Raw genomic sequence first — 13,086 nt, 5'->3', positions numbered from 1 at the left:
ATAGTTTCCCTGCAAACCTTTGGTTGAATTTATTGGTGCAAAAGAGGCCAATTATGAATTCCAAAGAAACACTGAGCAAAGAATGTCAACCCCTTATGAAATACAAAAACATTAAAGCTTGTAATTTGAACTGACTGTTTATTTTTTATGTGATTTCAGAAGATCAGATTACAATTTATGAAATGTAAGAAATTTCAAAGAATCCACACAATAATGTTCCCCCCTAAAATGTGTATCTTCTTTCTGAGTGAGGGTACTCAAGTCCCTCGCTGTTTGAGAACTAAAAAAAGATCATGTTGTACATTGGATTAAATATTTAGTCCTATGTGAAAATTGTCAGGGACTTATGTAACAACATGCATAATGGACTTTTGTGCTAAAAGTGGCATAACCAGATGGTGATCTATTTCGCAGACTTTTTTTTTGCGGGGCATGCCCACTTTTTCACTCCCCCAAGGTCTAATCCACTTGGCATATTTAATTGCGAAATGCATGAATTGTGGAACCCCTCATCACACTTCTTCCAAAAACACATTATATTGAGTTTGCTTGGAAAGATAAGCGCGACTTGCTTTTTACACTTTCATCACACCAATGTTGTGTTGACTCGTCAGCCAGTTGTCTCTGGAAAAGGCGCAATTTTTCAGGCATTTCCGTTGGTTTTATCAGACCTCTCATTCCATTTGAGACAAGCAAGAACTGATAGGCTGAGATTTATCTAGCACCGCTCGTGTCCAATATTTGTGTGTTGTTATTTTAGACTACCGTGACCTCTGTGCCATTTGAATGTCGATTCAAACATTTCGTAACCATGAGGAATCAAGCTCTCTGGAATGAGAGGAAAATATCTGAGCAGGGTCAATTATCACTGCTCTAAACAACATTTCCTTTGGAATTTTTTAGATAAGCTCTTCTCAAATCGGACATATGTAAATAAATGTTTTGTATGGTTACCAAAGGTTGCAATTAAATGAGTCCTTGACATGATCATGCATAATTCTTTCATGTGGTCACGATGGCCGAGAGGTTAAGGCGTTGGACTCGAAATCCAATGGGGTTTCCCCGCACAGGTTCGAATCCTGTTCGTGACGTCTTTATCTTTACTTAAATTGTCTTCTATGGAGTGTCATTGAACTACTTGTAAACACTTTGGATGATTTGCTCTTGCTTTGATTCTGTGCAATCCATCAAGAAATCGTCACCATCGTTAATTTGGATAAAAATGCATGTGTTTACTATTTAAAGCTTTCTCCATCATCTCCTAGCAACGGTAGGCGTTATAGACACAGTCAGTGGGCTTTCTCCTTGGGGTAACATGGCATGCTGCAGCCAAGGGAATGGTTCCTATGGCAACTTCTCACACGTTGTTGGGAAAAAAAAAAAGCCAAATTTCCCAAAACCAAGCTGCAGGTGTCGGTTATCTGATCAGATACAAATCAAACGCTGATAATAACTCTTGGACGTCCAACGTTGGAAGCACACACCTATTGTATGTATGATTTCTCCAAATCCCAGTGAGGGTTACAAACTGTCGACACTGCAGACTTTCATGGAGGTATGCAGCGTGACAGGAATGTGAGTGTTATTCAGAATGTGGTCCAAGCTTAGCCTTCCATGATTAAGTCGTTTTTGTTTCTCAATGGGCAAAGCAACGAACCAAAATCTTCCACAATAAATCTGAATTCAAAGCTTCTCTGTCAGGGATGAAGTCTGATATCAGCGTGAATGCTGCGCTCTTATGGCTGACATGTGTAGTGCATTTTATTTTATGGGTGCCAGAATTAAAACCAGATGGCCATACAGTAAAGTAACAATAGAGAACACCTGTAAAATGTCAAACTATTCACATAACTATATCTCATAAAGTAAAAGCATAATAAAAAGATCCATCCATCACTCTTTAGTAATTTCATCAACAATCGTTCTAAGTTGAAGAAAAAATAAATTAAAAACAAAATTATGGATAGAATTTCCACATAGAGTAATTAAATGAATTTTATTTAAGCATTGAGCCATTTTATTGATTGTTGGGTCAACATAATTTGTTTGGGTTAATTTACCTCTTGTTTCAGTTTGAGGCTACGACCGCTAGAGGGAGGTAGCGAGCTTTTAGAGCAACTCAGATTTGTGTGCGTTATTATTATCAACAACAACAAAAATAGATTTAAAGTTCATTATATTCCAACAATATAAATGACATGCAATAGTTGATATTTTATAGGTGAGGCATCTATTGATTATCTTTGCTACTGTTCTCAATTAGTTTCCTGAGTGAGACGGCCCATTTCCTCTGGGACGAAGGGCGTCGGAGCTGGCTGTGCAAATCAGTGCACTTGTAACCTGTCACCCTGCATGAATCCAGCTGTCGTGCGTGGAAGTAACCGGCTTCACATCACCTCCGCCATCACCTAAACAAGGTTTGTTTCACGCCAGATCAATGTTCATCAATGTTGTGACACGCTGCGTGTGAACTGAGCTTGCTAAAATGAAGCTTGGCACTTATTGAATAGCTGCTTTATTTTGAAATAGTTGCCATGTTTACAATTTTGGCAAGCAATGACTATGTGATTTTTTTTTTTTTTTGACATTTCATGCAGATTTGTATTTGAAACAAAAGTCATTTGTTCCAGCAATGTCTCTTTTCTTATCTTTGAGCCCTTTTGTTCCACAAATTCTGCATCCAAAAAACGTTTACAGCTTTGCTTTGATTTTCTCTTGTTAGATTTCTCGCAACTCAAGCGTTACCAAAGGGAAATCTGCATAATTGATTTGTTTACTGATCATCATTTGGCTCTCGATGAGGGGCGGGAGTTTTCCTGAATAATTCTCTAGCCCACGGTCTTATTAACTCCTGCCAGTTTTGCAAAAAAAGCACAAAAAAAGGAGTCTTTTTGTGTGTGATGCTATCAAACTTGAGCGGATGCCTGTCGGTTCTGATGACAAACTCCCTCCCACCCCCCTCCCCAGGGTGACATGCTGGGAGTCGCAGCAGTTTAATTTATTAAAATTATTTTGATGAACCGTGCTAAGAGCATTAAATACATATACACAATAGTTTATCTTTCAACGGCAGTTTGCTCTCTGATCCAAATAATTTGACAGCAATGTTTTTGTGAAGGCAGATTTTGTGCCGCTCTTGTATTGAATCTCAGTAAATTGTCAGTAAACCTGGCATGTGGTAGACTTCCTTTGCCAGAGAAACTACAACATTGCACTCAAACTAGGTTATCTCTTTTTTTTTTTTTTGTGTTGCTTTTCAGGCTATTATCATAAATTCAGCTTTTCAAACAACTCGGCTCACTTTGTTTTCATGACTTGTGCATATTGTTTGCATGCTAAGTGCTACGCCACATTTTAGCGGTTCATCATTTAACCATGCAATTTTAATATTGAGAATTGGGGCAGTGACTAAGGATTTCATGCACCTCAGCTTGTGACAAAAGGTAGGACTCTGTCCACTGCTCGCGAATGCTCACGTGACCTTTTAACCAACAGAAGCAAGAGGAGCTGGGCAGTGCCTGCATCACTTTCCTTCTCACTTCCCTGCTAATGGCTAAAGTGAATATAACAAGAATTGTAAGAAAGTGCATGGCTGGGCTGAGGAAGCTTTGATATTTTTCTTTTGTCATGAAATGCTCACCATTGTACGTGATTTTAAGTGTGTCAACAGTGCTTACGGCTGTGCATGTTGCTCATGTGTTTATGCTTCGGGCGTAACTGAGAGTGGGTGGGGGAATTGTGTTATGTGTCACTGTTGTTGGTCCATATAGAAGCAGCCTGCAGGAAAAGCTGATGAAGGGGAAATGGCAGGGACACTGTGGGGGGGGGGGGGGGGATCTGAGAAGTCGGTCACATCCCAGGCCGCAGTCCCTCCCAGTGCATGGCAAGATCGGCACGATTCTATCTTTATTATTTGCTTATCTCTACGCTCTGAGTTGTTACATCATCAAACGACCCCAACCCTAAATGATAAGATAAGGAAATGACCATCATTACCTTCAAATAATACAAATAGATTGCAAAAAAAGATTCATTGCGCCACACCCACAATAAGGCAAATACTCTCTTCAAAGTTGTCTGAAAATCTGCCACGTTTAGGGAAAAAAAAAAAAAATCAGAGTGGCTTTGGTTTTCGGAGGATTGGGTGGAAAGCAGTTTCGGTGCCTCTGCAATCGAAGCCTCGATCAATTACAATCAGGATGTAATTCATAAAATGTATCGTGAATAAAAAGTAACTGATGCCTTTCAAAAAGGTTTCATTTTTACTCATAGATGCCACAAGTTGTCGGCGAATCACTACACGAAGCTCTTCAACTCATTTCAACATAGTTCCTTGGCACCAAGTTGCCGCAAGATGGCGCCAAAGTGCTACAAGAAACTCCTAAACTCACTTTAATATAGTTATTTAGCACCAAGATACACAAACCATGACAACTTGAAATGCCAAATTTCAAGCAATCCTCAACCCTATTTTTAAAGGCAAAATGTATTTTGACTAATATTTGAACAAAGATAATTGAGACAAAAGGAAGCGAGGGAGAGAGAGAGAGAAAGAGGGAGGGAGAATGCGTTAAGTAATCACCTAGCAACCACTGTTCCGGCTGCAGAATGACACAGCCAGCTCACTTTGCTCTCTGAGGGACAGAGCGACCACGTTGGATGTCATTTGTAATCCATGTCTATTCTGTGTCTGGGATTAAGGTGTGTCAGACTTTCCGGTCAATAACATTGCAAAGATCGGAGCTAGCAGGTGAGCAACATTTTGTATTTGTTGTCCAGTGTCTATATGGAGCGTTTTTAGCTGGGCAGGAAACTTTGTGTTCACTTGACAGAATTCAATTCTTGTGTTTAAAATAGGTCTGAACAATGAATCAAATTAAAATTGATTTATGCAGTGTTTACATAATTTCAGCACTTATGTACGGTCCACTTTCTTATATAGAGTATCATTGTCCCATAAAAAAATCAAAACCTGGAAAAAATAATTGCTTAATAAATCACAATTGCAATATTGAAGAGCAACAAAAACACAATAAAATTTATTCAGATTTAGTCTAAGCCTGTGAGTTGGGATGTGAATTATGGGTCCACTGAGGTAGCGTTTTCAAAATCAAATTGTGCATTCATGCACGGTGATGCTCACAATGCAACAATGTGTTCAAGCATAAAGGAAGCCCAAATTCAAGAGAACAATACATTGAGTCTCTCCTTTTCCAAATATGTGCATCACTTGGAGATTCCAAGTGAGTTTGGGTAAACTTATTAGGATGTGAATTGGCTAGCATAATGCTAGCCTTCAACGTAAAACCCCATTTGTCCGACTAGCAGAAATTAGCATTCACGGGAGTGATTAACCATAAAAAAAAAAAAACAATAATCACACTAAAATACTGCAGTAACACACACAGAAGTGTAATATAACAATACCCCCAAATGTTCTCCCTAAAACATTTGTGATCTACACCTATCGGAAAATGTTACGCTTCTGATGCTCTCAAAGCAGCTCTTAATGAATGACGCAAATGTCATTCTTAAAAATAAGAGATGAGTGCTTTTCGCACAAGTGATGAATGTTTGTAATCCTCCTTGAAACTGACAAAGCCCCCCAAGACCAGGTTGAAAGGTTGGAACCCTCAGGGAGGGCGGCTTTATTGGTTCAATGGGTTGAGTTCATTTGCTCAAGTGTTGTTTGGTTTTACTGCACCTCGCTAATGCTAAATCCCTTAATTGTCAACAAACTGGCTCGCCCAAACGACCGTGATGGTTTCATTTCCATTTGAAGTGCAAGTATTGATTGATGTTGAATAATACAATCTATAGATCACGTAGAAACATAATGTTAGCTGTTCTAGAACGAAATTCTTTTCAAATGTGTTCATATATATTTTAGACATGAATATTTTTTTCATAATACCGACTGTCACCAACCATAAAACCTGTGAGTTATTTTACACTCAATGACAGCCATTCAATAATTTTAAATGACGGAAAATCTTCCTTGCCTACTTTTTAATTCGGTTTAATCACTAACCCAAGCTTGACAAATATTTGATGATTCACTTCTGGTTTATTTTAAGTTGGTTTAGGGTCGTTGATTGGACAAACAGGATTTTTTTTTTTTAAACAAAGGCTCTTAATTCACTCATATAATTTTATTTTTCTCCCATGTCAGAGTTCAACTCTCAGCTCATGGTAACTTGAATATTTGAATGGCTCATTAGCCTCACTGTGTTCCTTTTCTATGCATGCACGGGTTCAGCACGCTGCTCATTACATAACATCAACGATGACTGCAGGGGACAATGATGTATAAGACTCAGTGCGCTCGCCGGTAGCGTCATGCTCTGATGACTCGGTGGCTCTCCGCATGGCCAATGCCATTAAAAAGGGGCTACGCGCTCACTGAGAGATGCCTAATCTGACGCTTGCGTAACAAGATGAAAGGAAGACTTGAAAGAGACTTTCCATATTATCTGCGGAGATTGCTTGACATCAAGCGTGAACATGAAAGTGAAATATGGGATTGCAGATGTCATTTAATATGTTTTCAAATATAGTCAATTTGATATTTATTTATTTATTATAGAAGTTCTCATCGGTGCTTGACTGCAGACCTCGTCCCCTCCCCCCCTGTGGTGTGATGGAGGCTGACGCTGAAAGTGAGTAACGGCCGTTGTCATCTGTTGGGAGGCTTTATTCATCACTTTATCACGGTATGTGTTGGAACCTCGCGCTTAGGCTTTGTTCGGTCCAACTCCTTCCAACGTTGAAATTTGATTTGTGATATCTTGAAAGATCTGCAAGACGGGTATTGACGTTGACATGAGACAACGTTGTGATATTTTGCACACACAATAACGTAATAAAAGTCATCTTAAGCAGACTCCCTGTCTACCAGACCTACTCTGTTTACAATAGTTGCATTGTTCTAAAGGCTGATACTTTTGTTCAAGCTTTCCTGGTGCAAGTTAACTTAATATTGACCGAGCTTTGCTCAAACAAAGCTCGCAGTATTGCTTTGTACAATGAAAGCGGTAAAAATATATATTTTTTCCCTCCCCACAAAGTTGAATATCTTCAGGATTTTGCATAGGATGTTCCATTTTTATATTCCTCTTATTATTTAGCAACTGTGGACACATTGTGTTCATTAGTTACATTTATTTTCTAAATATTAGCCACATTTTAATTTAAAAAAAGCAATAGAAAGACAAAAGATGTTAGGAGTGTCCCTGTTCTTTTTCTACACTGTACAATGGAGTACTTCACACTGCACTATGCATGACTACATTAAAAAATCATCCAAGAATCCTGCAATTAGAGGCGGCTACTCGCTCCTGCACTTATGTGCGTGTAAATTAAACATGTTTTCATGTCGAAACACAGAGGCTGCACTTTTGCACAACCTTGATGATGTCATCGTTGGTCAAATGACGGTCACACATTCGGTAATATGCAAGCTTGATGTTCAGTCCAAGGATTTGATATTATTTTTATTTTTTTGGGGGCTCGAGTGCCACATTCAAAAACCTTGTGAGAAAGACCTATTTAGAATTTCACTTCAATTTTATTTTCTATAAATAATCATATCTAATGCTGGGCCTTGCAGGTTAGCTAGAGCGGCTAACTTTGAGCGACTAACTTTTAGCCAATCACAGTACACTTTTCAGGAAACAAACATTCGGACGTTGAACCTCAGAATGAGGTCATCGTGCAAACCGCTAGTCCACCGTGCTGACAAAATGGACGCAACAAAATGTTATTTTTCTTGTTTTAAGTTAAAAACAATGAAGTAATGTCAGAAACCAAACTGATTGATAATCAAGCATCTCTATTACTCCTCTTCCAAACAGGAATGCCGGACAAAGAGAACATAAGTGGCAACTTGTTAGCTTCTACCTCCAAACATCAAAATAAGGTACGTTCTCCTTTCTGTGGGGCACAGTCAGAAGCTTATCTGTATCAACATCCTTACAGTTACGGCATAAATAGAAATTTGAAGTTTGTTTAAAGTTGGTTTAAATATAAACATGATGGCTGTCCAGTCTTCTATCCTGTCCCACCTTGCCGTTGTTGTCCTTTCCTGCCTGCCTTACATAACGTGACGCTCCAGCTGATTGATAGTCTTGCACGGGAAATAGTACGAGACCACTATGGCGACATGATAACCGCTTAAGGGAAACAAAAATTTGGAGCTGTCGTTATTTTGTCTCAGATTTACTTACCTTTTCAGTTTCGAAATGAATAACTGAAGAACTTCTCCGGTTACGGTATCGCATATGACGAAGCGCTGGCGCTCATTGCACATGAATGCAAAGGTGTTAGTGTGCATCAAATCATGTAAAATGCATCTGAAATGCCAAAACGCCCAAAAAAGCAAACGAGTGAAATGTACTGTACTGGATATGTGATGTTGTTTTGTTTTTTTTATGCATTTTTTGAGTTCAGGTTCCCTCCGAAAAGATCCTGCGTGCAGGGAAGGTTCTTCGTAACGCCATCCTCTCCAATGCGCCTCACCTGATCCGAGACAGAAAGTTCCATTTGAAAACATACAGGTACTTTTTTGGAAGGTGGGACTTTTACTGAACAGGAAAAACCGTTACACTGTACTTGTAGGTGAAAAAAGCAGGATCGAACACTTCAAACTAAATAAGCATGCCACCATCTAGTGGTCAGCAGTGGAATTACATCCAATGGAGAGTTATTAACCGTGAATGGAAGGTCTCACATAGCCTTGCTGTGTTTTACCAGGCAGTGTTGCGTGGGAACAGAGATGGTGGACTGGCAGATGCAGCACAGCTCCTACGTGCTCTCTCGCCTTCAAGCTGTGGGCATGTGGCAGGTGCTTCTGGAGGAAGGCGTTCTCCGCCATGGTGAGACTCGGTGTGACGCCCCCGATCGATTGAGCGCAATATGTCAAGCGTGCCATCTTTCTGTGCTCATTAACCCAGTGGACCAGGAGCCAAGCTTCCAGGACAAGTACCTTTTCTACCACTTCCTGGACGATGAAGAGGAGAAGAGCTCTTTACCCAGCCAGGAGGAGAGGAGGGAGAGCCAAGAGGAGCTGCAGGATACTTTGTTACTCCTCTATCAGATGGGGCCCGACGCTTACATGAGGATGATTCTCAGGAAGCGGCAAGAATCCCGGACAATTCATTTCACGTCATCTGTGTAATATTACGATAACCTCGCGAGATACATTCTCTATTTCCAGGCCGTCTGAGAGAACGGAAGCTGATTTGGAGAACATTTACGAAGAACTGCTCCATCTCAAGGCCTTAGCGCACCTTTCCACTACTGTGAGTGCTTTTCACGGACTTCTTTCCGTGCAATATAAAGAGCGACTCTTCTTATCAGTTGCCCCTCGTGTAACGATATTGCTCCTCTCCACGCAGGTCAAGCGAGAACTGATGGGGGTGCTCATTTTCGAGTCCCATGCCAAAGCCGGAACAGTGTGTAAGTAATACCATCGAATCAATGGTGCTATTCACTTCTACTTCCAAATAGCTCGCAGCTCCTTAAATTCCTTCCCTATTTTTCCCTCATCAGTGTTCAGCCAAGGCGAAGAGGGAACATCGTGGTACATCATCCTAAAAGGCTCCGTCAATGTGGTCATTTATGGAAAAGTCCGTTTTGGGGGAAAATCGTCAATGCTGTATTGTTTCTCTTGGCTAACCGATGGCGCTAATGTGCCCCCGCTACAGGGTGTTGTCTGTACACTTCACGAGGGAGATGATTTTGGCAAGCTCGCTCTCGTCAACGATGCCCCCCGTGCCGCCTCCATTGTTCTAAGAGAGGACAACTGTCACTTCCTGAGGGTGGACAAGGAGGACTTCAACAGGATTTTGAGGGTTTGTTTCTTTTGGACGCACGCCGCTTGCCACTCCCACACACTCTTGCTAAGCGTTGGCGCCCTCTGTTGGTGAAAATGTATTCATATTACAAGAATATAACTGATTTAATTGGTTCGAATATGGATCTCGCACTTTTTCTCTGCAGGACGTGGAGGCCAACACAGTGCGCCTCAAAGAGCACGGCCAGGACGTCCTTGTGTTAGAGAAGAGTCTCGGTAGTAATCGGACCTCCAGCCATGGAGCCTCAACTTCCCATTACAAGTGAATAGCAACTTCTATTATGCATTAGAGGGTGCTGTTTTGTGATTTCCCATTTTATATGTTCCTCCAGGTACAAAGTAATGTCTGGGACACCAGAGAAAATTTTGGAACACCTGCTTGAGATGATGCGAATGGATTCTCAGTTTTCAGAGTCAGGTAAAGTCTGTTGCCCCCCCCCCCCCCCCCCCATTTTTTTTTTTTAAATAATGCCACATGTATTTCATGTTTGTTTTTTTCCCTATTTCTCTTTGCCAGATTCCGCCTTAGATGATTTTGTGCTCATGCACTGCGTCTTCATGCCAAATGTTCAACTCTGTCCAGTGTTGATGGCTCAATATCCTTTCCGTACTCTTGAAGTGTATTTAACGAAGATCATCTTCCAGATCCTCAACTCTTCATTCTTAGCTAGTCCTTAACCGTTGCCCACCTACCACGCTCAGGCCTCGCAGGGCTCCGAACAGGAGAAGCTGGACTATACGCTCAACAACAAGCGTCGCGTGATCCGCTTGGTCATGCAGTGGGTCGCCTTGCATGGAGATCATCTGCAAGAGGAAGACACATCTGTGGTCTTCCTGGAGGTCAGCGACACTTCATCAGAGTTGGTTTCAAAAGTCTATGTACCCTTGTTCTTTGTTGAATTTAAAAAAATAGAAAGATCTCTGTCCACGTTTTGTCTTTGCATGCGTTGACGTTTGTGTTTTGCAGGATTTTCTTCTGGCTGTATCTAATGACGCCAAATTACTTCCATCACTCAGTGAGCCGCTACCAGAGCTGGAAAAAATTGTAAAGTACAAGTATGTTTTACCATTATAAAACCTTTTTCAAAGCTGCCTAATAAAAGCAAATTGTGATTGTTTTTTTTCTTTCTTTTTTATTCTACATTTCAGCACTGACGATGCCAGAACCGCCCACAGAAAGGTTCATCTCCCAAAAATGTATTCTGATCACAAGTTATGCTTGAAATTAATTGATTCAACTCGTTCACAGCACAAAGTCTTACTGGAGCAATTCAATCGGGGAGATGACAAGTTGCAAAAGTGTCAGCCCATTAAGAGCAACGACGAAAGTGAGTCGAGTCGAGTCCAAGCCGATGAATCAATGATCAGATGCTTCAGTTGGATTTTATTCTTTCCTGGACTATGTCCTCAGTTCTGTTCAAAGTGTTTTGCTGCGACCACACGTACATCACAATGCGCGCCCTTGTTTCGTCCTCGGTCGGAGAGGTCCTGCACGCTGTGGCCGACAAGATGGGCTCAGTGGAGGACCTCCTACTGCTCAGTCTTAGCTCAGCTGGAGGTGAGAACGTTTAGCAGCTCCAAAGGCGCGACTCCAATTGAAGGGCGTTTATCGGCCATCTGTTGTGTCGATGAAAAATAATTATTGTCTTGTGTGAGCAGATAAAGTCGTGTTCAAACCAAGCGATGTGTCCGTGTTCTCCACTCTCACCGTTAATGGACGTCTCTTTGCCTGCTACAAGGATCAGCTGGATTCTTTGGTGTGCTGATAAATGTTCTTATTTGGCTTATATCTTGACATCGTATTTAAAAGGTTTTTTTTGTGTGTGTAGACCCCCCTGCCGGAGCAGGAGGGTCCTTCTGCAGGCTCCTTGTCGAGTTTTGAGTGGATGAGCACCAAGGATGTTGCTTACCATTTGACACAATATGACTGGGAGCTTTTCAACTGCGTTCATGAGGTTTGTTGAGCGAGAGAAAATGATGTAACTGCTCTCTTAAAACTTAGACAAAAAAAAAAAAAACGGTTTCATTGATAATATTTCATATATTATAGAGTGCTGTATTACAAATAACAACCCCTTTCTTGCCAGCTTGAACTGATCTACCACATCTTTGGGAGGCAAACTATGAAGAAAAGCACTGTGAACCTGGACCTGTTCCTAAAGAGGTTCAATGAAATTCAATTTTGGGTGATCACGGAGGTCTGCCTGTGCCCTCAGCTCAGCAAGAGGGTGCAGCTTCTCAAAAAGTTCATCAAGATAGCATCCCAGTAAGAACATTCACTTCACGTCGTCTGAAAAATTGAAGTGCATTTCATGATTACTTTGTGCCAAAAGTTGCAAGGAGCACAGGAACTTGAACGCCTTCTTCGCTATCGTCATGGGGCTGAGTAACCCAGCGGTGAGCAGGCTGAATCAAACCTGGGAGGTCGGTACATGTCTCACTTTCCCCCCCCCCCCCCCCCAGTTCTCAATTCCCGAACCTGCATGAACACGATCTCCCCTCCCTTTTGTCTTTTCAGAAACTTCCCAGCAAATTCAAGAAGTTCTATGGAGAATTTGAAAACTTGATGGTAAAGAGAGGAGTTTGCAATGCATTGTTGATTTTTTAGATTTGGATGATGGCTTTCAACACAGCGACTCTTTTGGGCAGGATCCATCCAGGAACCACCGAGCGTACCGACTGATGGTCGCCAAACTCGAACCTCCCATCATCCCTTTCATGCCGCTGTTGATCAAAGGTCAGCAGATGTTTGTTGTCACAGCAATTCAACATGTTTGAACTCTTCCTTGTTCTCTTCCGTCCAGATATGACGTTCACTCACGAGGGCAACAAGACCTTTCTTGAAAATTTGGTCAATTTTGAGAAAATGGTAAAAGCTTTCAGCCGATTATATCCTCATGTACTGTAAATGCTTTTTAATCATATTTGGTTTGTCTCTTGTCCCCCTAGCGAATGATTGCAAATACAGTGAAGATTGTGAGATATTGTAGAAGCCAGCCATTCAGTAAGTCACCGCTACTAGCTAGCAATCCACCATGTAAAAATATTCCTTTAAAATATGACAATTTGTTGTTAAATAGGTCCTGAGTCACCAGTGGTGAACAAAAGCCACCCTGACGTGTGGCACTTTGTGCGTCACTTCAGTGTGATTGACAACCAAAGAACGCTGACCCAACTCTCTCATGAACTCGAAGCTCGCAGATCTTAATCCCCCATCAGGGAAGGCTGTCTTC

General features: G+C 41.3%; 1 protein-coding gene and 1 non-coding gene across 2 annotated transcripts in view; both read left to right on the top strand.

The window, feature by feature from the left end:
- Positions 1-13,083, top strand: part of rapgef4a (Rap guanine nucleotide exchange factor 4a) — a 26,478-nt gene extending 13,395 nt beyond the window's left edge. Inside the window, exons 2-28 of the mRNA XM_085920303.1 lie at positions 2,264-2,417; positions 6,587-6,659; positions 7,854-7,918; positions 8,449-8,555; positions 8,752-8,873; positions 8,952-9,135; positions 9,215-9,299; positions 9,396-9,456; positions 9,550-9,626; positions 9,705-9,851; positions 10,000-10,115; positions 10,186-10,271; positions 10,371-10,449; positions 10,543-10,693; positions 10,821-10,909; positions 11,003-11,033; positions 11,103-11,181; positions 11,265-11,411; positions 11,513-11,610; positions 11,683-11,808; positions 11,941-12,119; positions 12,187-12,277; positions 12,372-12,422; positions 12,503-12,590; positions 12,658-12,722; positions 12,803-12,857; positions 12,934-13,083. Coding sequence (XP_085776429.1) covers positions 6,641-6,659; positions 7,854-7,918; positions 8,449-8,555; positions 8,752-8,873; positions 8,952-9,135; positions 9,215-9,299; positions 9,396-9,456; positions 9,550-9,626; positions 9,705-9,851; positions 10,000-10,115; positions 10,186-10,271; positions 10,371-10,449; positions 10,543-10,693; positions 10,821-10,909; positions 11,003-11,033; positions 11,103-11,181; positions 11,265-11,411; positions 11,513-11,610; positions 11,683-11,808; positions 11,941-12,119; positions 12,187-12,277; positions 12,372-12,422; positions 12,503-12,590; positions 12,658-12,722; positions 12,803-12,857; positions 12,934-13,061 — 2,526 coding nt within the window. The 5' untranslated portion in view covers positions 2,264-2,417; positions 6,587-6,640 and the 3' untranslated portion in view covers positions 13,062-13,083. The remainder of the gene's footprint in view (positions 1-2,263; positions 2,418-6,586; positions 6,660-7,853; positions 7,919-8,448; positions 8,556-8,751; positions 8,874-8,951; positions 9,136-9,214; positions 9,300-9,395; positions 9,457-9,549; positions 9,627-9,704; positions 9,852-9,999; positions 10,116-10,185; positions 10,272-10,370; positions 10,450-10,542; positions 10,694-10,820; positions 10,910-11,002; positions 11,034-11,102; positions 11,182-11,264; positions 11,412-11,512; positions 11,611-11,682; positions 11,809-11,940; positions 12,120-12,186; positions 12,278-12,371; positions 12,423-12,502; positions 12,591-12,657; positions 12,723-12,802; positions 12,858-12,933) is intronic.
- trnas-cga (transfer RNA serine (anticodon CGA)) lies at positions 1,010-1,091 on the top strand. The gene has a single exon. It is a non-coding gene; the product is annotated as a tRNA-Ser (tRNA).
- Positions 13,084-13,086: the final 3 nt, after the last annotated feature.

Source organism: Syngnathus leptorhynchus, chromosome 9, assembly GCF_054491065.1.
Source record: "Syngnathus leptorhynchus isolate UIUO chromosome 9, UIUO_Slep, whole genome shotgun sequence".
NCBI lineage: Eukaryota > Metazoa > Chordata > Actinopteri > Syngnathiformes > Syngnathidae > Syngnathus > Syngnathus leptorhynchus.
The sequence above is the reverse complement of the archived record's forward strand: the minus strand, read 5'-3'. Positions and strand labels throughout refer to the sequence as shown.